Raw genomic sequence first — 23,064 nt, 5'->3', positions numbered from 1 at the left:
ACAGAACTTCTGGAAGTGAAACACAAAAGCAATTTAATTGCTTTAGGAGTGTCCAAAATATTAAAAGAATCCTTCAGCATATGCAGCAGACTTTTTTTTGTTGCATTCCCTTCCTAAAGATGCGGACCTGCGTCTTGTAGAAACATTTATATAGCTGATTATGTCAGCAGAGTGTTACTGAACTGATTTTGTTTATGTGTGAGTATGCTATACAGGTAAGTCACTTTCAGAAACAAATGTTATAACAAATGTAATAGCAGGGTATGCTTTATTTAACCAGTCTGAATACACAACAGGGCAAATCTGCTTTAGTCTCAGTAAGAAACATAATAAGAGAAAACTATCAGGAGTCTGGACTACATTTTATATCATAGCTCTGCTTTATATGCAGTTATTAATATTGGTACATGAATAGAAATATTAAACTATGCTTAGCTGAGGTTTATTTTTTGAAAAAATGTAATAATAGTGACCAATATCACCACATGTGAATCACTGATTGTGAAGTGGTTCCATTTCATGAGCCCTTATCTTTCACGTGTAATTGAAAAGGAAAGCTCTTGTAGTATTGTTAGCTTTGAAAAAGGACTGTGAAACGGTTCTTGCTAAAAACATTATGCAGAATGTACCATGCAAAATTATTAATCCATGATGTTTGCCATATACATAGAAATGGAGTTTGCAAGCTGGTTCAAATTAGTCTGGCTTAGCCAGTATCACCACATCTCAGTATTCATTTTATTATTGCTTTCTGAAAGTGACTTTTAATGTAGACTGTTTTCTAAATGATCCTTAAAAGACACTCCCTTCCTCCTCATCACCTTCACCTAAAGGCAATCATGTCTAGTAATATTGATCTATTTGCTGCTAGCTTTCATTAATTTTACCCTCCCTAAGGGTGGTTCAGCTTTGGCACCAGCTAATTAAAACCTATTTGGGGCTTCTCAGAACACTTTATAAAACTAGAATTAGCTCTGCTACTTTAGTAGAGACTACACATTTCTCCATTATTGCCAATTAAATATTTTCCATTACATACCCAAAGTAAAGGGAAAGTACATAACTTCTCACCTGGATTCAGGTAAATACAAATATATAATAGTTAGTTTTTACCTGGTGCTTCTTGAAATGTACTTTAAATCCTTCCACTTGACTACACACATTAAATAGCAAAGTAGTAGTGAAGTACTGGGAAATGCTGACATCTTTACAGTATCCTCTAGGGTAGTATTAAATAAAATGCATTAATGCAGAAGTGTGAATAGCTGCCAACATGTATTATTATACACAACAATTATTAAAAAATGTGTGAGTATGCAAAGCATTAATGGAGTACTTAAGAACTCCATTAATAAAGATCTGTAGAAAGACTAGGATTCCCCCAACAGTCTAGATTCAGGTGCATCCCCTGATGCTGGTAGTCTGTATTTTGTCCCTCTGTAGAATAAAAATTGGTTTGTTTTAAACTGAATACTTCTATTAGCCGATAACAAGTACACTATGAATGGCTAGCTTATGGACTTGATGCTCTACTTCACTGAAATAAATGGCAGCGCTCCATGGACCTCAGTGGGGCAGGATCCAAGCCTATTTGCATTATAGGAGTGACTACAGCACATGCTTTTTGGCTACTTTTCATAACACACACCACAGAATTTGAGCACCATTATGATGAGACTATTTAAAGTCCCATTAATTGCCTAAAGAGATGTTACATCAAAAACCTGAAAGAAAAAGCTCGTTAAAGCCTTGGCAGACAAAAAAATCTGTTGTAATCTTACTATGCATTGGTAGTGTTCACTGTTGTGAGGATAATTTTAAGACTAAAATAATTCAAGTTTACAACTCACACGGCATATTTTTAAATGCAAGTGGAACTTGGTTTCTTTCCAAATTTTTTCCTGGGGGCATGGCAAAACAGAGCACTGTTCAAGTAACAATTGGAAGCGAGTGTTGATGTTTCTCCTAGGAAATGAAGGAATATTTGGCTGAGATACCTGAAAAAGTTTGTGTCAATATCATAATAGTCTGGTGTGATGCAGGATGCTATTTTCCTCACTCAGAGAGCTCTGTTACTCTTTACTGCTTCAGCAAGCAGCATAGATCCCAAATAGCCTTCACGGTCCCAACCAGACCACTGAATGGAAGTAGTCTGATGGTGTCATATATTGAAGACGTATGTGACGGTTCTCAAACTATGGTCCGTAGCCTCGTAGCCATTGGTGGAATGTTCTCGTCTAGTACAGAAATAGTGCTGGCTATTGACATGGTACTTGCTTTCCCTATTTTCAGCCCCATTAAATGAAGTTAAAGATACATCTCTTATGTTGCACGGAAAAGCAATACCAGGACATAACCTCTGCAAGCCTGAAAGGACAAATTTGAAGCCAAATGTGTGGATCAGGTAAACCTGATCTTATGTGTAGAAGTACTTATATTTTAAATTGGTGAAGATGCAAAGGTTTCTTCACAACTTGGAGACCAGAAGGTAGCACCTGACATGGTAGAGGCAGGATGAAGGAAGGGCTAAAGACGCTTGTCCCATGGCATTCTCTTTCTGAATAGATTCTGAACCAGTCTTTTCCTGACCTGCTTCTCTACAGGGGAACCTGGACCACACAAGGGATAGGCAATAACTTTCTGTAAGCCACTGGTGACTAGGACTGGTTGGAAATTCTCTGACAAAACAAGTTTCATTGAAAATTTAGGTTTATTGAGCCAAAATGTTTTTTGCTCCAAAATATCTCACGTTCAGTTAACTGAATCCAAGGCATGGGTCTCAGGGTGTCCCTGTCTGCATTCTTGGCTGCTCTGCCCCACAGCTGGGGATGCTGATGGAGCGGGGTCCCAGGTCCTCCATATGCATCTAATTGGCCTACAGAGACCCTAGAGGCCAGTAATCTTCAGCAGCTCAATAGAAGTAATGCTTTTATCAGTTGCACAGTGCAAATGCACAGTTGGGAATTTAAAAAAAATTGGTTTTGGTCTGATTCAAACAAAACTCAAAATTTCCAAACTATATTTCCTGGAACTAGTAAACCCTGGTTTTGGATTCTAATGGCAAGTGTATGTTTGTGCTGGTACCTAGAGGATACAAATAGTTACAGTCCTCAGCTTCAAACTGTAGCAGTTTTTACTTTTAGGTCTGTTGATCCCTGGAGCTTCTATCAAGATGGGGATACCGTCACCACCCATATGGTATACGCTCTGAGGAGCATGCCCATGCATACAGTTATCCAGGAAAGCAGGAGACAAAATTTAGTAATTCAATACTTCAACCATTGGTAAGATTCCTCATTATCCATTTTTACTGAGACATTTCCACTTAGTTCACTATGCAGAGATCTGATAATCATTTATGTTTGAGGTAAAACTACAACAGAAATTGATAGAGAGATAAAGGTATCCCAAGGTTGTGTGTTAGGAAGAAGGTTGTGTAGGTTTTTTCTTTTCAAATAAAATGTCAGTTTAATCAATAGTAAACTGAGCTGAAAACACCACACAGCTCTGAAAATGCTTCAGGAAGACATCCAATATTTTTGGGATTCAGGCCAACAAAAATGGAAAGAACAGAAGGTAGCGTAGGTGGGGTAAATGGGGCCTGGCTGCTGCCTCATCAAGTGCTCATAACAGTCAAAAACATATAACAACCTGTTAGAAACATATTGGGGGGTTCATTTAATAACTGGCATGCAGCAACACCTTCTCTCATTTATATTTTGTCATTAACATTGTAGTAACTCTTCAAAGGCAAAACTTACCGGTCTTTTCCTGTCTCCTCCTTAAATACAGCGTCACAGTAACTCATGCGCTTTTCTGTTGTCACATAGATTTTGGCACTGGGGTAGCTGTCAACAGTTTTCTTCAGCATGTTGTACACAATGCCATTGCCATCTTTCCTCATGTTCCGAAAAGGCCCCCAGATGACATAGATTGTGCTGTTGGCTTCCCTAAAAAAGTACTCCGGATACTTGAGCAACAGGGGCACACTGGTGTGAGAGACCACTCTTATTGTTGTCCTCTTCCCAACATCCTCCTCGTAGCCCTTGGTAGGAGCATTGTTCATTCTCCATATACAGGAGGACTGGTCAATCTCAATTCCCACTTTCTGGGCAGCCATCTGACCCGAGTTTGAAACAATGGCACAAAGGTCACAGTCCAGTTGTAGAGGCTGAAAGAGAGAGAACATAATATATGGTACGTCCTCACTCTTAGTAACTGAAGATTGACTGTTTACTTTAAAAAAGGCACAGTCCAATCAACTGGCTGCAAGTTGTTCTCAAAATGCTTCAATTCCCATGCATAAGAGCAGGTGGTGATGTATACTATGGCAAAGCACTAAGCTTTTCTACCAAAATAATCACCATATGCTAATCATTGGCTTTATGTTCTCCACATTGCAATATTATATATGAGTTAGTGGTATAGCCATTTTAAGCTGTATGCAGCCATGCACTTGTGTTTGATCACGGCTTTAAGTTTCTTTCTGTGCCTGGATTGGGCAACAATTGTCACTTCTGCCTGCACCCTCTCTCTTATGTTCTTCCATGTGAAATACGTGTCCTCTGAAGAGAACCTATAAACATTTTGTCTCCAGGAAAAAAAAGTCGTGTGCTCTAAACTGGTTTTATAAAGGTATTGACACAATATCTTCATAGGATTAGATTACAGCAGAATGTCTGTAGGAGAGAGACTACATATCTGATTATTATTACAAATTAAACATCCATTCATCCAGACATATTAATGAAGTATTCAGTCAGTGCACAATTACATTTCCATCAATAATTTTCTGGGTTTTAAATCTATTACTGACAACAATCTTTTAAGATAAAACATCCAACTAACTCATATATATATGAGCTGTATATATATATAGGTTAGCTGGATGTTCTGTTTCTTTACATATCTATGTAAAGACTGGTAGCCCATGGACTAGAACAGGCGTGGGCAATTATTTTGGGCAGAGGGCTGCTTACCCAGTTTTGGCAGGCTGTCAAGGGCCACATGGGTAGCCCCGCCCCCTGGTCACCATCTTGGGACCAATGTCCCTCTGTCTTTGGTCCCAAGACATTGGTCCCGTGTCCCAGGGCCAGCACCAGTGGAGCCCAAAGCAGGGCACAGGCAGGTCTGTGGAGCTGGGCTGGGCTGCAGCAGCAGGGAGAGGGGGGAGCTGGCCTGGCTCCATAGAGCCTCTGCCGGCTGGGACCCCATGCACCTGCCATCCTGCTCTGGGCACTGCCAGCACTGGCCCTGGGACACCAGTGGAGTCCCTATAATCCTGCTGGCTTCCTGCCCACTCACTCCCAGTGCCCCCCAGCCCTGCAGTACAGGCGGAGGGCAGTACACAGCCCCGACGCCCTGCTCACTGGCAGGGAAGAAACTGGTGCTGAGCATGGGGAAAAGTGGCCCCTTGCCTGCCCCATGGCCAGCACTCCATCCTGCAGTCACTTGCAGCCCAGGTGGAGCTGTCCTGAGCTGGCACAGGCAGTCCCATGTGTGCTGCAAGTGGCTACAGCACGGGGCGCTGGCTATGGGGTGAGTGAGGGACTGCTTTTCCCCATGCTCAACACCAGCTTGAAACCTGCCCCTGCTGCCAGCCTGGGCTCTGCATTGGCTCTGGGCTCACCTGTTGAGGATGCACATGGAAGCAGCAGCTTTTAACCCCCCCGTGTGCTGTGCCAGGCAGCATTTGCTGCTGCTGCCCACCCAGAGCACATGCTGGGCAGCCCAGAGGTGGTGGTGGCAAACACAGTGTCCATGGCAAGTGGGGGGGCCACCAGCTGCTGTTGCATGGAGCCCAGAGCAGCGCAGAGCCCAGGCTGGCAGTGGGGCTGGGTTACAAGGTGGTGCTGAGCGCAGGGAGGGGTGGAAAAGTGGCAGCTCACCTGCCCCGTGGCTGGTGCCTCACACTGCAGCCGCTCACAGCCCAAGTTTGGGGCTGCCTGTGCTTGCTCTTGACAGCCCCATGTGGGCTGCAAGTGGCTGCAGCAGGGAACGCAGGCCATGGGGCAGGGAAAAGCTGCTTTCCTCTGCACTGGGAAGGAGCAGGGAAGGAACCTGGGGAAAAGCTGAGTGCGGGGGGGTGGAGGGGAGTGGAAAGCAGCCCCACCCCTGCCCTGTGGCTGGCACTCCCTGCTGCAGCTGCTCACAGCCCACATGGGGCTATCCAGAGCAGGCACAGGCAGCCCTAGGTGGGCTGTGAGTGGCTGCAGCATGGGGGACCAGCCCCGGGGTGGGTGAGGAGCTGCTTTTTCCCCTCCCCCACGCTCAGCTTTTCCCCAGGCCACTTTTCCCCAGGCTCCTTCCCTACCTGGGGTCCTCCCCTGCCCTTCCCCCCACCTTCCCCTTTATGTGAGGTTCCAGTGTGGGGCAGTCATGTGGTCCCAGGCCAGAAGCCCCTGCTTGGGCTTCCAATTGGATGGGCCCTGCTGTTTTGGGAGCCTGCCGGGCTTCCTCTTGCTTCATTTTTGACAGGAATCAAGTGCAGAGAAATATTCATTTTCTAAATTTTTTTAGGGGCCCTGTGGGCTGGATAGAATGGTCTCGTGGGCCGGGTGCAGCCTGTGGGCTGTATTTTGCCCACCCCTGGACTAGAAGCTTGACCCCTGGGCCCAATGAGGTCAGAGGGAAAATTTTACATTTCCTTACATCTAAAATGGAAACAACAGTAGTTACCTCCATCACACAGGTACTGGAATTATTTCATTCTATTTGCTACAGTTATGGGGTATCCACTGATGTCCAAGAACAGTAGGACTGGGACCTACATATTTATAAAGTACCTTGAAAATGAAAATCATGACATATATAAATGGGACTACGTGAAACATAAGGCTAGAACCCCAAATCTGCTTGAGAAGCAGATTCATTCTACGAGAAACAGCATACAATTGGGATGATATTGTACAAGCCGTCCATTCATCCCATAGCCATGGTTAGGGAACCCTCCAACACTGCCTGTGATCATGACCTGAAATTCTTTCCTGCAGTCCAGCAGCCTGTTAAAGTTCTTCAGGGGTAGCACATCCACTTCCTTTCTTAACAAAAACAAGGACTATACAATTGTTCTTTGCTTTGCACACAATGTAAGTGTTGTATAACAGCAATGAGGGAGCCCTTTATATAGCTGATATTAATCAGTGTCCCAGAGATGTTGGGTACATCCACATGAGCATGCATGTGCATCTTACAGTGTCTCAAAGCCCTTTGAGATGCTGCAAGAGGCACATGCGGGAACAAAAAAATGTTCCCTGCACTGCAAGTTTGCAGCATAGGGGCAAAATTAGACCCCTGGATATCCAAGGATAAAAAAAAATGGTGCCAGGAAACAAGCACCATCTTGGACCATGCCCAGAGGCAACTGGGAGAAGTAGTCCTCCAGAGAGACACTCTGGAGCATCTCTATGGCTCCCCCTTGTCCCAGCAACTGAGCACGCCCCTTGAACATCCTCAAGAACAAAAGTGGGGCAAGGCTTGAAGCTTGCTTGTGTGTAGTTAGTTGGACTAACAAGTAATGTCTAGAGAAGTTCCAGAGTCTGGAAGAGTGGAGGCTGAAGCCATGGGAGATCAAGGTAAGAAGGGGGAGGGTGGGAATGGGAACTTTCTCTCTAAAAGGGAAACCTAGGTTTTCCTCTTTGCAAAGGGCTCTTTACAGGCTGCCAGTCCCAGCCTGCAAGAGTCACTTGCAAATTGGGGGCAGAAGCCATGGAGCCCACCTTGTCCAATGGCTTGTATGGGTCCAATTGTACGGGTGGGCGACCGGGAAGCAGAAGCTGCGCCATGTGTGGCGTCTGGGGGGCTTTTGGCTGGGTGTTGTGGGGGGCTCCCACATTCCTGCCCCAACCCCTGCCACTGCAAAAGGCAACTGCAGGACCAGGAGTGGCGAGTTGCGGGCCTACACATGGTGCAGGGTGCTGACCCAGCCTGATGCCACATGCCCCACCTAGTGCAGGATCACATGGATCTTGCTGCTACCCAGGGCCACATGTGGTGGCAAGAACTCACCTGGTCCTGCCTGAGGTGATGGCACATGGTATTGGGTCTGGTTGGCACCCTGCAGGGTGCCAACCTGGCCTGATGTCCATGCCAGGCAAGAGCCAGTGCAGTCCTGCCTGAAGTGGAGCATGTGGCATAGAGCTGGGCTGAGTCAGCACCCTGTGCCACATGCAGCAGAGAAGCAGGCGGTGGTGGGTGCCGCCGGCTGACTCTGCTGGGAGCAGCCACTCAGCACACGAACAGTCTTGTGGCTGCCTGATGCGGGGGTTGGGGGTGAGGGGGCACAGGCACATGTGTGGCTGTCTTTCTCCACCCCCCCACCACATAAAAATATCCAGATGTCATTAAAGCATTGCTTAGCTTTTTTTCTCTCTTGCTTGCTTTCCTTCATATATGTGTGTGTGTATACAGTGGGGTTCCAGTTTACTAGTGGAAGTTCATGGGTATTTGGGGTTTGCTTTCTAATGCATGCAACTGGGATTTGTTAATCTGAAGTTTGAAATTTGTAAACAGGGAACCTCAGGATCCATGCTAGTGAGGAAACTGGTGGGACCTTGGCACAGGAGCCTGGTCAGAGCCAGCACCAGGGACCCATCTGGAGGGCAGACTAGGTGGCCAACCTCCTGGCTGTTTGGGGCCAGGAAGACACACTTCAGCAGTTTAGAGCAAGTCACTGTAATGAACACATCTATCAGGTGACAGCTGCCCAGATTGCAGAGCGCGGCACCAGAAGACATGGCAGCAGTGCTGCACAAAGGTCAAGGCATTACGGTGGCAATTTAGAATCATAGAATCATAGAAGTAGGGTCGGAAAGGACCTTGTAGATCTTCAAGTCCGACCCCCCGCCTGGACGGGAGAAAAACTGGACTCAAATGAGTCCAGGCAGGTAGGCATCAAGCCTCTTCTTAAAGAGCCTCAGGGTAGGAGCCAGCACCACTTCCCTTGGAAGGTGGTTCCAGCTCCTAGCTGCCCTAACTGTGGAATAGTTCTTGCAGATGTCTAATCTAAACCTACTCTCCAATACCTTGTGTCCATTATTCCTTGTTATGCCGGGGGGGCTAGGGGAAACAGTGTCTCCCCCAAAGCCTTCTGGTCTCCCCTAGTGAGTTTATACAGTCACCAGGTCCTCCCTCAGCCTTCTCTTGTGAAGGCTGAACAGGTTTAGGTCCTGCAGTCTTTCATTGTAGGGTCTGCCCTGTTGTCCCCGGATCATGTGGGTGGCCCTCCTTTGGACCCTTTCAATGTTGTCCACATCCCTCCCGAAGTGGGGCGCACAGAACTGGACGCAGTACTCCAGCTGTGGCCTGAGCAGCATCGCATGGAGGGGAGGATCTCCTCCTTGGCTCTACTTGAGATGCACCTGTGGATGCACAACAAGATCCGGTTAGCCCTTCCAACTGTGACCTCGCATTGTCAGCCCATGTTCATCTCAGAGTCAGTAATGACTCCAAGATCCCTTTCTGCCTCTGTGCTCTCAAGAAGGGAGTTTCCCATTCTATAAGTGTGCTGCTGGTTTCTACTAAGTGCAGCACCCTGCACTTGTCAGTATTGAAATGCATCCTGTTTATGCTAGCCCACCCCTGTAACCTATGTAGATCTTGCTGCAATCTTCCCCTCCCTACTAGCATGCTCACCTCACCCCAAATGTTGGTATCATCAGCGAATTTAAACAGGTTGCATTTCACCCCGTTGTCCAAATCGCTGATAAAGAAATTGAACAGCGCAGGCCCAAGGACCGAGCCCTGGGGGACTCTGCTGCCCACTTCCCCCCAGGTCAAATATGACCTATCCACCACCACCCTCTGAGTACGACCCTTGAGCCAATCTGCAATCCATCTGACTGTGTAGGCATCAATGCCACAGTCGCCTAGTTTTTTTAATGAGGATGGGGTGGGAGATGATGTCAAAGGCCTTGCTGAAGTCTAGAAAGGCTACATCCATGGCGACACCTGCATCCATTGCCTTTGTGACCTGATCATAAAAGGCAATCAGGTTGGTCTGACATGACCTGCCCCTAATGAAACCGTGCTGGTTGCCCTTGAGCATCATCCCTGAAGCCGGCCCGTCACAGATGTGCTCCTTGAGGATCTTCTCAAAGAGTTTCCCTAGGACTGAGGTAAGACTGATGGGCCTATAGTTGCCCGGGTCCTCTCTCTTCCCTTTTTTGAAGATGGGGACCACATTAGCTATCTTCCAATCATCTGGCACCTGGTCCGAGCACCATGAGCGCTCGTAAAGCTGTGCCAAGGGCCCTGCAATAAACCCAGCTAGCTGGGCATACCAGTTATGCTAGCTAGCAGCTAGCATACCAGTTATGCTAGCTGGTATGCTGCTCCCCAGCAGGGCCAGCTGGTATTCACAGCCCCAAGCTAGGCAGGTGCCTCTGGTTCCAGACTAGGCTGTCTGGATGTAGTGAAGCTGCTGTGCAGCCACAGCCTGCTGGCAGCTGGCCTAAAGATTCAGGCGGCTCTACTACAGGGCCCATACCAGAGCCCAGGTGGCTGTGTGGTCTGTCTGTGCCTGGTAGGTGTGCAGCCATGGGGCCACAGGTGCAAGGAAGCAGAGCCTGTTGCAGATGGCAGCAGGTCACAGCCAGGCAGCAGTCCTTGATGTCAGACTGCTGCAGTGGGTAGAGCGTTCAGGCAGTTCAGCTGGCATGGGGGGCTGGTGTCTCCAGATGCCGAGTGGCTGGACCTCAGAAGCTCCTGAGGGTAAGTAGCCCCGAGCTGCTGGCCAGAGCAGCATTTTATACTGCTGAGGCAAGCACAGGTGCTGGGCCTGGGCTCTAGCTCCCCCTGGATGCTTATCCGGGAGGACCCAGGCAGGGTTATTTCACTCCAAGTGGCACAATTTGCTCCACACCAAAGTGCATGTCTGGGCATGTGCTCTGGGGCACAAAGCCCCGGCTCAAATTTCAACCGCTTCTATTTCACCTGCTTCAAGCGCACGTGCCTGCATGTATGGATGCTCCCATTTAACAGTTGTCATCTTAGAATGTGATTAATTAATAAAAGATGTCACAAGAGAGTCTTAAACAAGTATGAGTTGTCACAATCATCAGTGCAATGCCGACAGACTAGTCTGGAGTAGCTCAGATGATGACAGGTGAAGTGCTTCCTTCACGTGAACAAAAGGTCTAACAATGGCACTTGACCATTTGGGCCCAGAGACCAAATAAGGGGTGTGGAGCTTGTCTGTGGGGTCAATTGGACAAAGAACCTTCAAGGTGCAGACAGGATTGGTCCCTACGGCCCTGTGCTGTCTCTGCCTAGTCCTGTGTTCAGGATTGGGCTCCGGGGGTGTCACGATGTCTCTGCCCACTGGGATCAGGCTCTGGGGATGCCACACCATGCCACCTTGCCCACCAGGATTAGGCTTTGAGGGCTTTGCATCACCTTTGCCTCACCCTAGATGCCAGGATTGGGTTATGAGCCCTTGCGCTGCTCTGAGCACCCAATCTGTCTTGCAGGGCCACGGCCTGTGTGGCTCCCCACAAGTCTTTGGGGAGCCCTGTGGGCCAGATGACATGGTGCCAGGGGCCAAATCTGGCCCAGGGGCCAGGGTTTGAGTATGCCTGGGTGAAGCCCACTGCGCCCCCGCTCCCCTGAAGCCCCCCAGACACCCCCTCAGCAGCCACAGAGCCCCCTGCCGACCCCCAGCACAGCCAGAGGTAAGCGGGCTCGTGGTGGGAAGGGGTTAACGCCTCGCTCCCTGGGAGGAGGCCGCTGCCTGGTGCCGGGCCGGGTCAAGCCCCTGCCCAGGACCCTACTTGGCCCAGCCCCCCAGGGAGCCACGCGACCGGAGCCGTGTGAACAGGCTGCGTAAACAGGCGCTTGAGTTAGTGAGGAGTTCGTGCAGGAGAGGGTGTGGGAGGGTACGAGACCCTGCCTGCGACCCCGCCAGAGCAGTCAGCCCCAGCCGAAGCCAGCCTACCAGAGGCACGACGCGGATGGCCACACGGCCCTCGGGCTCTGCGGCCCCCCCCATTGGGCACCTCAGAGACGGCCACCCAGACAGAGCCCATGGTTCCGGGCTCCACACAGACGGAGCCCCTGGCTCATGGCTGCGGGGGCTGCCTGTCCCTTTTTCAGGCTCTGGGGCCCAGGAGCATGGCCACCTCCCCTTGTGGGGTCTGCTCCCTACTGGGGTCTCTGGCACGCCAACTGGAGGAGCTCCAGGCCACAGTCCAGAGACTGCGTGCCATCAGGGACTGCGAGCAGAAGACAGACTCCTACTGCCAGGCCCTTCTCCCCCGGGAGCCGCAGGGTAGAGCACCGTCTCCCTCCATGACTAAGGAGGACTCTGGGACCTCCCGCTCTGCCCAGTCAGGGGCATGGACCAAGGTGGTCCCGCTGCACCAAGGCCCCTCCCTCGCCAGAGCTTAGCAACAGGTTTGCACCTCTTGCAGCCCCAGCAGAGCCTGCTCAGTTGCCAGCTCCCGCAGGCAACTCAGGCTCAACCACAGCTACTGGCCCCACTCTCCCCAAGTCAAAGCGAAAGGTGTTTGTTGTGGGAGACTCCATCCTGCGGGGCACTGAGGGGGCAATCTGCCACCCCGACCCCTTAGCCCAGGAAGTCTGCTGCTTCCCGGGGGCCTGCATCCGAGACATTGCGGAGAGGATCCCGCAGCTCCTCCGGCCTACAGACCACTACCCCATGCTCCTTATTCACTTGGGCACCAATGACATAGCTCAGAGCACCCCCAGCCAGGTCATGAGGCGCTACAGGGAATTGGGAGAAGGGCTTAGGGGTCTGGGAGCTCAGGTGGTGTTTTCGTCGATTCTCCCAGTCTCGGGCTATGGGCTGAGGAGGGAGAGGAGGATCCACGCAGTGAACCAAAGACTGTGGAGCTGGTGTCATCGGGAAGGCTGTGGCTTTGAGTCTACTACAGACCTCCCACTCAAAGTCCTGAGCTTGACCAGGAGTTCGCCCGGGAACTGACCGAGGCCGCTTGCTCCAGACCTTGGTTGTCATGGGTGACTTCAATTACCCAGACATCTCCTGGGAAGATCACTTAGCAAAATCCGAGCGGTCGCAAAGCTTTCTCTCATGCGTGGATGACCTCTACCTGACTCAAGAAGTCTATGGGCCAACGAGAGACAAAGCGCTGCTCGACCTGGTATTAGCTATGGGGGATGACCTAAACGGCGACCTAGTGATCGATGGGAAGCTGGGTGACAGCGACCATGAGCTGATCACCTTCATCATCCGCTGTAAAGCTGGCAAGTCAGTCAGCAACACAGAAGTCCTTGACTTCAGAAAAGCTGACTTTGACAAGCTCAAGAGGCTTGTTGGTCAGGCCCTCAGGGACCATGACCCCAGGGAGATGGGAGTTCAAGAGTGGTTGCTTCTCAAGGAAGCGATCCTCAATGCACAAGCTAAATCTATTCCAACATGGAGGAAAGGCAGCAAGAAGGCACAGCAGCCTTCGTGGCTCTCCAGGGACCTAGCGGACCTCCTGCGGCTAAAAAGGAAAGCCTACAAAGGATGGAGGACGGGATTCACCTCCAAGGAGGATTATTCTGCACTGGTCCAGTCCTGCAGGGAGCAAACCAGGAAAGCCAAGGCTGCAACTGAACTCCAACTAGCTTCAAGCATCAAAGACAACAAAAAGTCCTTTTTCAGATATGTGGGGAGCCGGAGGAAAAGCAAGGGCAATGTTGGACCCCTGCTAAACCAGATGGGGCAACTGATAACTGACACCCAGGAAAAAGCCAACCTATTAAATAGGTACTTTGTGTCAGTCTTTCATCAGTCCCATGGGACGCCCATGCCTCCTATGGGACAGGGAGATCCGGGTGATGGGGATCCCCTACCCTCCATAAATGCTGACCTTGTGAAGGAACATCTTGAGAAGCTGGATAACTTCAAGTCAGCCGGCCCTGACAATCTGCACCCCTGGGTACTCAAGGAGCTGGCGAGCGTCATAGCCCAGCCCCTGGCACGGATCTTTGAAAACTCCTGGCGCTCTGGTGTAGTGCCCGAAGACTGGAAGAAGGCCAATGTGGTGCCGATCTTCAAGAAAGGGAGGAGAGTGGATCCGGCTAACTACGGGCCCATTAGCCTGACTTCTATCCTGGGGAAGATCTTAGAAAAGTTTATTAAGGAGGCCATCCTTGATGGACTGGCCCAGGCTAACATTCTAAGGGATAGCCAGCACAGGTTTGTTGCGGGTAGGTCGTGTTTGACCAATCTCATTTCCTTCTATGACCAGGTGACCTATCACCTGGACAAGGGAGAAGAGATTGATGTCATATATCTTGACTTCAGAAAAGCCTTTGATCTGTTATCCTACGATCACCTCTTGGCCAAACTGGCCAGTTGTAGCCTTGGCTCCACCACGATCCACTGGCTGGGAAACTGGCTCCGTGGTCGGACCCAGAGGGTTGTAATCGATGGCAGTCACTCATCGTGGTGCCCTGTGACCAGTGGGGTCCCTCAAGGCTCTGTCCTGGGACCCGTACTGTTCAACATCTTCATTAATGACGTGGACATTGGAGTCAGGAGTGGCCAAGTTTGCCGATGACACCAAACTTTGGGGCAAAGCGTCCCCGCCAGAAGATAGGCGGGTGATCCAGGCTGACCTGGACAAGCTCAGCAAATGGGCAGACGAGAACCTCATGGTGTTTAACACAAAAAAATGCAAGGTTCTCCACCTTGGGAGGAAAAACCTGCAGCATCCTTATAGGCTCGGCAGTGCTACGTTGGATAGCACTACAGAAGAAAGAGACTTGGGGGTCATCATCGACCACAAGATGAACATGAGCCTGCAATGCGATGCTGCGGCTAGTAAAGTGACCAAAATGCTGGCTTGCATCCATAGATACTTTTCGAGCAAATCCCGGGACGTCATTCTCACCTTGTACTCGGCCTTGGTGAGGCTGCAGCTGGAGTACTGCGTCCAGTTTTGGGCTCCACAATTCAAAAAGGATGTGGAGAAGCTTGAGACTCCAGAGGAGAGCCACGCATGTGATCAGAGGTCAGGAAAACAGACCTTATGATGACAGGCTGAGAGCCATGGGACTCCTTAGCCTGGAAAAGCGCAGGCTCAGGGGTGATCTGATGGCCACCTATAAGTTTATCAGGGGTGACCACCAGGATCTGGGGGAACGTTTGTTCACCAGAGCGCCCCAAGGGATGACGAGGTCGAATGGTCACAAACTCCTGCAAGACCGTTTCAGGCTGGACATAAGGAAGAACTTCTTTACGGTCCGAGCCCCCAAGGTCTGGAACAGTCTGCCAGCGGAGGTGGTTCAAGCACCTACATTGAACACCTTCAAGAGTAAATTGGATGCTTATCTTGCTGGGATCCTATGACCCCAGCTGACTTCCTGCCCTTTGGGCAGGGGGCTGGACTCGATGATCTCCCAAGGTCCCTTCCAGCCCTAATGTCTATGAAATCTATGAAACATATAAGACATCTGAAGTAAATAAACATAGATGTAAAGATGCGTGCTGGTTTGGTTTTTGTATTAGCTATTCTTTAAAATAGTCTCTGTATTTAATCATGAGTTAAGGATGCTTGACCTTATGCAAAAAGATCTGCAGTACTTTATTCAGAGAGTGCTGCATGTTTTTAGTCTCCTTGCAAGCTCTCCTGTATAGCTCTTTGGCAGCCCGAATGAAATCCCAGGAGATAAAGCTGAACACAGTATCTTTCTGTTTACCACTTATTTACAGAAATCCTCTCTAAGATACTTTGTGAGGACATGGATGGATGACCTAAACAAATCCATAAACATAACCCACATGCTAACATGAAGTGAATTGTTAAAGTCCCAGTAGATTAATTTAAATCTCTTAGGATACACTTCCAAAATAACAAATAATGAGTAAGGAATTGCTGGACAAGAAAAGCCCACTTGGCCAAGATCTAGTCCCTTTTAAATCTTCCTCAACCTTACACTGTTTCTTTCTTTGAGCATCCTTCCTTCTGCATTAAAATTTATTGTTCTTTCAAACTTATTTAAATTGTTTGATTTGATGGCCTTAGTTGGAAATTTATCCATGTTTTCTATATACTGAGTGAAACTGTTCTGCCTGAATAAACTGCCTATACTTGCCCTTGCAACTGTCACACAGTTTTCTAACCCTTTTGTTGGGATCCATTTATCTTGTTCCACTTTATCAATTCTTTTCTTAATTCTGAATGCTTGTATTAGGTCAGTGTGTAATCTGCTCTTCTCCAGTAGGAAGAGACTTAGCTTTTTTAGCTGTTTCTCAGAATAAATATTTCTAAAACCTGGAGTCCTCAGCATTCCTAATTTGCACCACTTCCTGAAACAATCCTATTACACAGAAGGCCAACAAGACTCAGCTGCATAATGACCTGATCCAAGCCCCTCAAGGTGCAGACAGGCATGCCAATTTTTGCCCAATCTGGCCCCAGAAGCCGTCTACAGCTGTGACCAAACACAAGTGCGTGCCTGCATACTGCTTTAAAAGGGCTGAATCCTGTGACAATCTGAACCCCCATTGCATGAGGGTTCAGATGAAGGTGCTCCAAAACAAAGTACCTTCATTAATTTGTGGACTGCGTGGGCTGAGAGCATGGCTGGGCTGATGCAGCCAAGCCCTGCTCCCAGAAGTGTTTTTAGAATGGGAGAGGGAGAAGGCAAGGGAAGGAGGTCTGTTCTGTGGGTTCCCCCGCCATGCTGGAGTTGGGGGGCACAGGTGCATTGGAGCCCCCCACAAGGGAGGAGAAGCTCCAATAATCCACTTGCCCCTCCCCTCCAGTGTGGCTGAGAAACCCCCAGAACAGACCTCCTGCTCCTGCCTCCTCCCCCACCTATCCTGAGACAGCACTGGAGCCAAAAAAGGGGGGGAGAGCTGGGGGAGAGAAGCTGTAAACATGCAGCCTCTCTCCCTGGAACAGCTCCAAATTGGAGTTGATGCTCCAAGCTCCCAACCCAACAGCTCATGTCTGTTGGCTTGGAAGGATCAGTCTAACTCATGGTGCTTTTTGCAAAATACCATGAGTTAGATCATAGATTCATAGATTGTTAGGGGCTGGAAGGGACCTTGTAGATCACTGGATCCAGTCCCCCTACACTAGGCAGGAAAAGACAACTGGGGTCAAGTGACCTCAGTGAGGTGACTCTCCAGTCTCCTTTTGAAGATGTCCAGAGTAAGTGACTGCACCACCACTGAAGGAGGTTTATTCCACAGTCTGGACACTCTGACTGTGAAGGAGTTTTTCCTGGAATTGAGCCGGAAGCAACCTTCCAAGAGTTTGTACCCATTGCTCCTGGTCTTCCCCAGGGGAGCCCTGCTGAACAGCTGTTCACTGAGCTCTTGTTATACTCCCCTGCTGTAGCAGTAAAGCACTACCAAGTCCTCTCTCAGCCTTTTCTTCTGTAGGCTGAAGAGGCCCAAGTCCCTCAGCCTCTCCTCGTATGGCTTGTCTTGCAAGTCTCTCATCATATGGGCAGCTCTTCTCTGGACTCTCTCAAGTTTTTCCATGTCCTTGTTGAAGTGTGGCACCCAGAACTGGATGCAGTACTCCAGCTGTTGTCTCACCAGTGCGGAGTACAGTGGGAGTATCACTTCCTTAGTTTTGCATGAGATGCATGCCAGCATGTTATTTGCCCTGCTGGCCACAGCATCACACTGCCAACTCATGTTCATGCAATGGTCAATCACTACCCCTAGGTCCCTTTCAGCCATGGCACCAGTCAAATTGTAACCACTAAGTCTGTAGGTATGTTGGGGATTGTTTGCCCCCAGATGGAGCACCTAACACTTCTGAGCGTTGAACTTCTTCTGGTTCCAGTCCACCTAGCTCTCCAGCCTGTCCAGGTCTGCCTACATCTGCAACCTATCCACTGGCATGACCATGCTCCCCTATAACTTGGTGTGGTCCACAAACTTGCCCAGCAAGATTTTCACCGCCACAAGCAAATCATTGATAAAGATGTTGAAAAGCACCAGTCCAAGCATGTACTACTGAGGGACACCACAGGCCACTTCTCACCAGGATGATACAGATCTGTTCATGAGAACTCTCTGGGTCTGACCATGCAGCCAGTTTTCCACCCACTGAACTGTTGAGCAGTTAAGCCCACAATCTTTCAATTTTTCCATAAGAATATCAAGAGATACTAGATCAAAAGCCTTTTGGAAGTCTAGGTATATAATGTCGAACCTTTCTTTCCATGTCCAGGTGGTAAGAGACCTGTTCATAGAAGGAGATGAGATTGGTAAGACAAGACCTACCCATGACAAAGCCATGCTGGCTGTCATTCAGAATCTTACCTTCAATGACTGTATCATACATAGATTCTTTAGTGACTTTTTCCAGGATTTTCCAAGGGATGGAGGTTAGGCTGATTGGCTTATAGTTGCCCCGGTCCTTCCTCTTCCCTTTCTTGAAGATAGGTACAATGTTGGCCCTCTTCCAAATCTCAGGGATCTCCCCCGGCTGTCATGATTTCTGAAAAAGCTTTGCCAGGGGTTCCTCAATGACCTCAGCCAGCTCCACCAGCACTCTGGGGTGAAGTCCATCTGGTCCTGCTGACTTATAAGTGTCTAGCTTTTCTAGTTGGTTTTGCACCAGCTCAGCATCCACAGTGGGAAGGGAGCACCCTGTGATCCTTATCATGCTCATCTCAGGGAGCTGAATTTCTGTCTGTACCTTTTCTCAACCAATGGGAGTCATTCCCCCCTTTGAATCAGACCTCTGTGCTCTACCTTCACAAGATACAGTGGTTCACACCCATTACGTAGTGCATTTTCCAATAGAAGAATCCCAGTAGCTTCTTATCACAATTTATAATTGCCACATACAAAAGTGATTATCTCAACAATTGTGGTACAACAGCATTATAACTTGTTTTCCTATTCAATCTGCTATATTGTTGTGTATTGTTTAATCTTACTGGTATGAGACCAGTACTGCTTCCACTCAGTGGAAACTCAGTGATGAAACTCTAATGTGTCATGTGTGCCAAAGAGAAGAATGTATGAAGCAAAAGAAAAAACTTACGAAGCAAAAGAAAAAGCTGCTAGTAACAGGCACAAGAATAGTGGGGAGATGGACACTGGAGTATTGCTAGTGAGTTTTTTGCAATTAAGAGACTATTCCTAGGTGTCCACAACCATAAGAACACTGCTGAATGCTAACCCATCAGTAAACTAAGCAAAGAAGCGAAACCTGAACTGACATGGAGAGCAAACTACTCCCTTAGTTCTATAGTTGGTCCTGCCATGTTAGGATTGATGGAGGCCTGCAGTTGCAGTACTCCTCTGCACAGTCTTAGACTAAATTACTGATGCATGGCCTGACTCCTTTTACAAGCTTTAAATTCCTGTACATAAACATGATGTACGTTAAAGATCATTATAAGAAAAGAATGGACTATAGACAAGCATTCATTCGTCTTTTTCGTGCTTCTATTTACCGTATTTAGTTGTATAAAATATGCGCCGCCTCCCCTAAATATTAGCTACTGGAAATTGTGGTGCATGTCGTAAACAAGGGAGTGTGTCAATCACAGGGCCTGATCATACAGGAGCTGAACTGCCTGGCTTCTCCAAGTTAGGTGGGTAGCCAACAGCACCTGCTGCATCCTGCAGCAAGGGGGTTAACAGAGCAGCCACAGGATGTTGCTTTCCCCTTACTGCAGCAGCCCATGTTTCCCTGTAAAAATACTTACTAGTTTTTCAAGGAAAGACCTTTTTTCTTCAGTCTGCCCTTCAAAAACAAGGTGCGTGTCTTATTCAGGGGCATGTGGCATATGAGAAAATACAATATTTGGATACATACATAGCCTCTAGGCACCTTAGCCATGGCATCTCTCTCAGCTATTATCTTCAATATGCCTCTTTGCCTCTAGAAAATTATTCATTGTGCTGGCTGACCAGAACCACGTAAAACTCCTCAGCAATGTTAGCTGGGCACCATTCTGACAAGTGTTTTTTGAATGATAAGTTGTACCAGGTGTGGAGCACTTATATTTTAATCAGCCAGGAAAATGAAATGTTCAACCTTTCTGTTTTCTATATGTGCTTACAGACAATGGGCAAGATAATTAAAACTGTGAATTAGAACTTGCAAAAAGCAGCACTGTTCCTCAAGCAAAGAGAAACATCTGTGTAATAAAGGTCACTTATACAACAGTTCCACTTATTAAATCTTTGCAGTTTGCACTAAAGTAGCTCCTCAGAATCAAAGGTCGAGTCATTAAATAACAAAACAGACAGAATCAGAAAAGGTCACAAGCAAGCCCAACTGGAGCTGTGGCAAAAGGTAATTCTGTATCCTATAAGGTTGCAATCGTTGAATGAATTTTGGTTTCATTCCAATTCCAGGTACAACCCCCCACAAGTTCTCCATAAAAGGGGGCAGAGGCATTTCTCCAGAGCAGGTCATGGCAGGGTTGCCCTAAAACCATGGGTCCTAGTAGCCTGGGCCCCCGAGCAGCTGATCAGGTGGGCAGATGAAGAGCCAGGTGGAAAAGCTGCTAAGAAACTCAGCCTGCTTTGCAATTTGCTTGCGTTCCACTGGAACGTCCGTGAAACTGCACAGTCACCACAGAACTTATCCGTTCTGGCAAGCTGTGGCAAAAAAATAAAAATAAAAATGAAAATAATCTGAATTTTCTGACCAGCTTTAACCTAAACTACAAGCTATCCAAGGCAGCCAAACCTACCCATATGTGGGGATAAATATGTAGCCCCCGACCTAAGCAGACATAATTCATACTGATGCAAAGCTGTTTTTAGCCAAATAGATGCAAGAGCATCCTTGATTTTGAGCATCTCACAGAGGACTATGCCCATCTACCTCCTTTTAGTGTCTTATTCCATCAGTCGGAAGACTAATTTATTATGGGCTTTAACAAAAATCAAATTTAACTTTTTCAATTCTTATTCTAACAATGTGAACACAATTTTTGTAATTTGGAGACAATACATATTCAATATATAGCAAGGCAGTTATTAGTTGCTCAGCACTTATTAATTTACTCCTTTAATGCTGAAACAACTGAAATCTTTTCTTGTAATCATTCGATTTGAGTGAATTCTAACAAAGCCGATTGAACAAAGCTCCAGAGAGGCATTCTTCATTTGGTGCCATTTATTCCTCTACTTTTTCTTGGATGTCTTTAGAGTTTCAGTTTTAGAGGATACAACATTTATAATGATGCCAATGGGGAATAGATTTTGCCTTTATTCTTGCTTGATGTTCTTTTGAGGTCTCTCAATGAAAGGTACAAAAGAGGCATTAACCGTCTGGCATTGTTTTTATTGCTTTTCTCTGCTTTACAAGCAAAAAATGTATTTTAATTTTTCCTGTGTTTCAACACTGATTAATCCATCTGGTTTTAGGCACACTGAGCCACTTTCTACAGACCTCTAACTGGGAGCAAAGAATTTCCAGGCTTCTACTGGAGAAAACTCAACATATCGAAAGAAGACAGAAAAGTAGTGCTGCATTTGTTTGTGTGTTCACACACCAGAATTTCCAATTTAATGCACCTCTCAGGGTTCCTGTATATAATTCACAAACTAACATCAAAGAATACAAATAAAAATAATAGAAATCTCCTGAATCTGATTATACTGCATGTGTGGTTTTACCTTTCCCTTTCTTTTTCTTTTCTTTTTTCTTTTTAAACTCCAGCAGTTGCTTTGGTCCCTGCCCAGGGCATCACGCCGCAGTAAACATCTCTGCCTTCATAAAATTTAATGCTAAGATTCATAAACATTTTAACATTTGGACAAAAACAAGCCATATGCCAACATGCATCTCGGTTTCCAAACTAAACAGAATATGATGCTTCCTCTTCATAACACTGCGCCTGAGATACAAGTGACAGAAATTTTATTTAGGAGAGTGTCACTGATATGTGCAGAGTTACTACACCTGCAAGAAATCATTTTTATCTGAATGGTATGACTTGGAAGCCACAGAACATTTTCATAATGGAGATAGTCTTCCAACAAAGGGCTGAGTACAGAAGACTCACCAGCATCCTTGTTCCAAATACAATTGAGTTGCCATATGACCACTCAGTATTACTGTTCATGATTACAGTTCTTTAAAAGGGTCACATCACCCCCTTGACTTCACCAGGCAGGGGGGGTAGTAGTTTGTATGCTTCTGCTGTGTGTGTCTGGGGGAGACAGCAAAAGGAAATGGAGCTTGGGGTTGGATAGAACTTGAAACTTTCTCATTTGTAGAGCATCATCTGCTTAAAATCATACGTATGATCTAAACTTAGTTTAAAAATTCTGTTTAACCCTTGTGGGAACCACTGCATGAAGTGACATGCATAGGCCTGGCTGGCTAATATAAGCCCTGATCAATGTATATATAATCATATTAAAGCTTTGCTAAAGCACTGACCAAAGCAGGCCTCACCAAAAGCTGGCCTCCCACCACCAGGGTGCTCTTGAGAGACAAGTTAAAGCTGATTGCTAAGGGTGGTGTAAGGGAGTCTGTGGATACATACATACATTCAAATAATCTGGGGAAATTCTCCCAGGTTTGTTTTGCTGGTATAAAAACTTACCCAGAGTTATTTGAGCCAAGTGTACAGACATTTGAATACTGAGAACCTGAAGAGTGGAAAGCTTGCAGGGCTGACACTGTGCAGCCAAGGGATGGAGGTGGGGGTGCACACATTTTAGCATATGCTGCAGGCTTCCTTAGTCTGCCAGGTGACAGATGGCAGCAGTGCTTAGGGGATTGTGAAGGGGGTGTGTTTTGCTCCCTCCTGGAGCAACACAGTCCAGCAAAGCAACACACTGTTTCCCTGAGGAGATGGGAGGTGGGACTTTCCTCTCTTCTGAAAGAAGCCACCACAGCATGTATGCACATTTGCTCTTGCAAGAGAAACTTTCCTTGGAATGATTTAATATTGGTTGTTCCCGGGTTATTTTTCTCTTGGAGCAGCCATTTTGACTTTGAGAGAAAAAGCCTGAACTTCTGTACACTTCAGGTTTCTCTTAGGACTGCAACAACTCTCCCAGGAGAAACTGAAGGTCTCTACAAGGCCTACACCTAATAATGACAGAAGGGTTGAGGATTAGGGAAATGTGGTTTGTTATGTAAATGTCTG

At 47.5% G+C, this 23,064-nt stretch overlaps 1 protein-coding gene across 4 annotated transcripts in view; it reads right to left on the bottom strand.

Moving 5' to 3' along the window:
- ST6GALNAC3 (ST6 N-acetylgalactosaminide alpha-2,6-sialyltransferase 3) overlaps positions 1–23,064 on the bottom strand; it is a 363,147-nt gene that overhangs the window by 117,341 nt on the left and 222,742 nt on the right. For all 4 annotated transcript variants that reach the window (XM_090048545.1, XM_090048544.1, XM_090048543.1 and 1 more), the window contains one exon: positions 3,762–4,171. In XM_090048545.1, coding sequence (XP_089904671.1) covers positions 3,762–4,120 — 359 coding nt within the window. In that variant the 5' untranslated portion in view covers positions 4,121–4,171. The remainder of the gene's footprint in view (positions 1–3,761; positions 4,172–23,064) is intronic.

The sequence above is a fragment of the Crocodylus siamensis genome, chromosome 5 (assembly GCF_052110815.1).
Source record: "Crocodylus siamensis isolate JL-2025a chromosome 5, ASM5211081v1, whole genome shotgun sequence".
NCBI lineage: Eukaryota > Metazoa > Chordata > Crocodylia > Crocodylidae > Crocodylus > Crocodylus siamensis.
The sequence above is the reverse complement of the archived record's forward strand: the minus strand, read 5'-3'. Positions and strand labels throughout refer to the sequence as shown.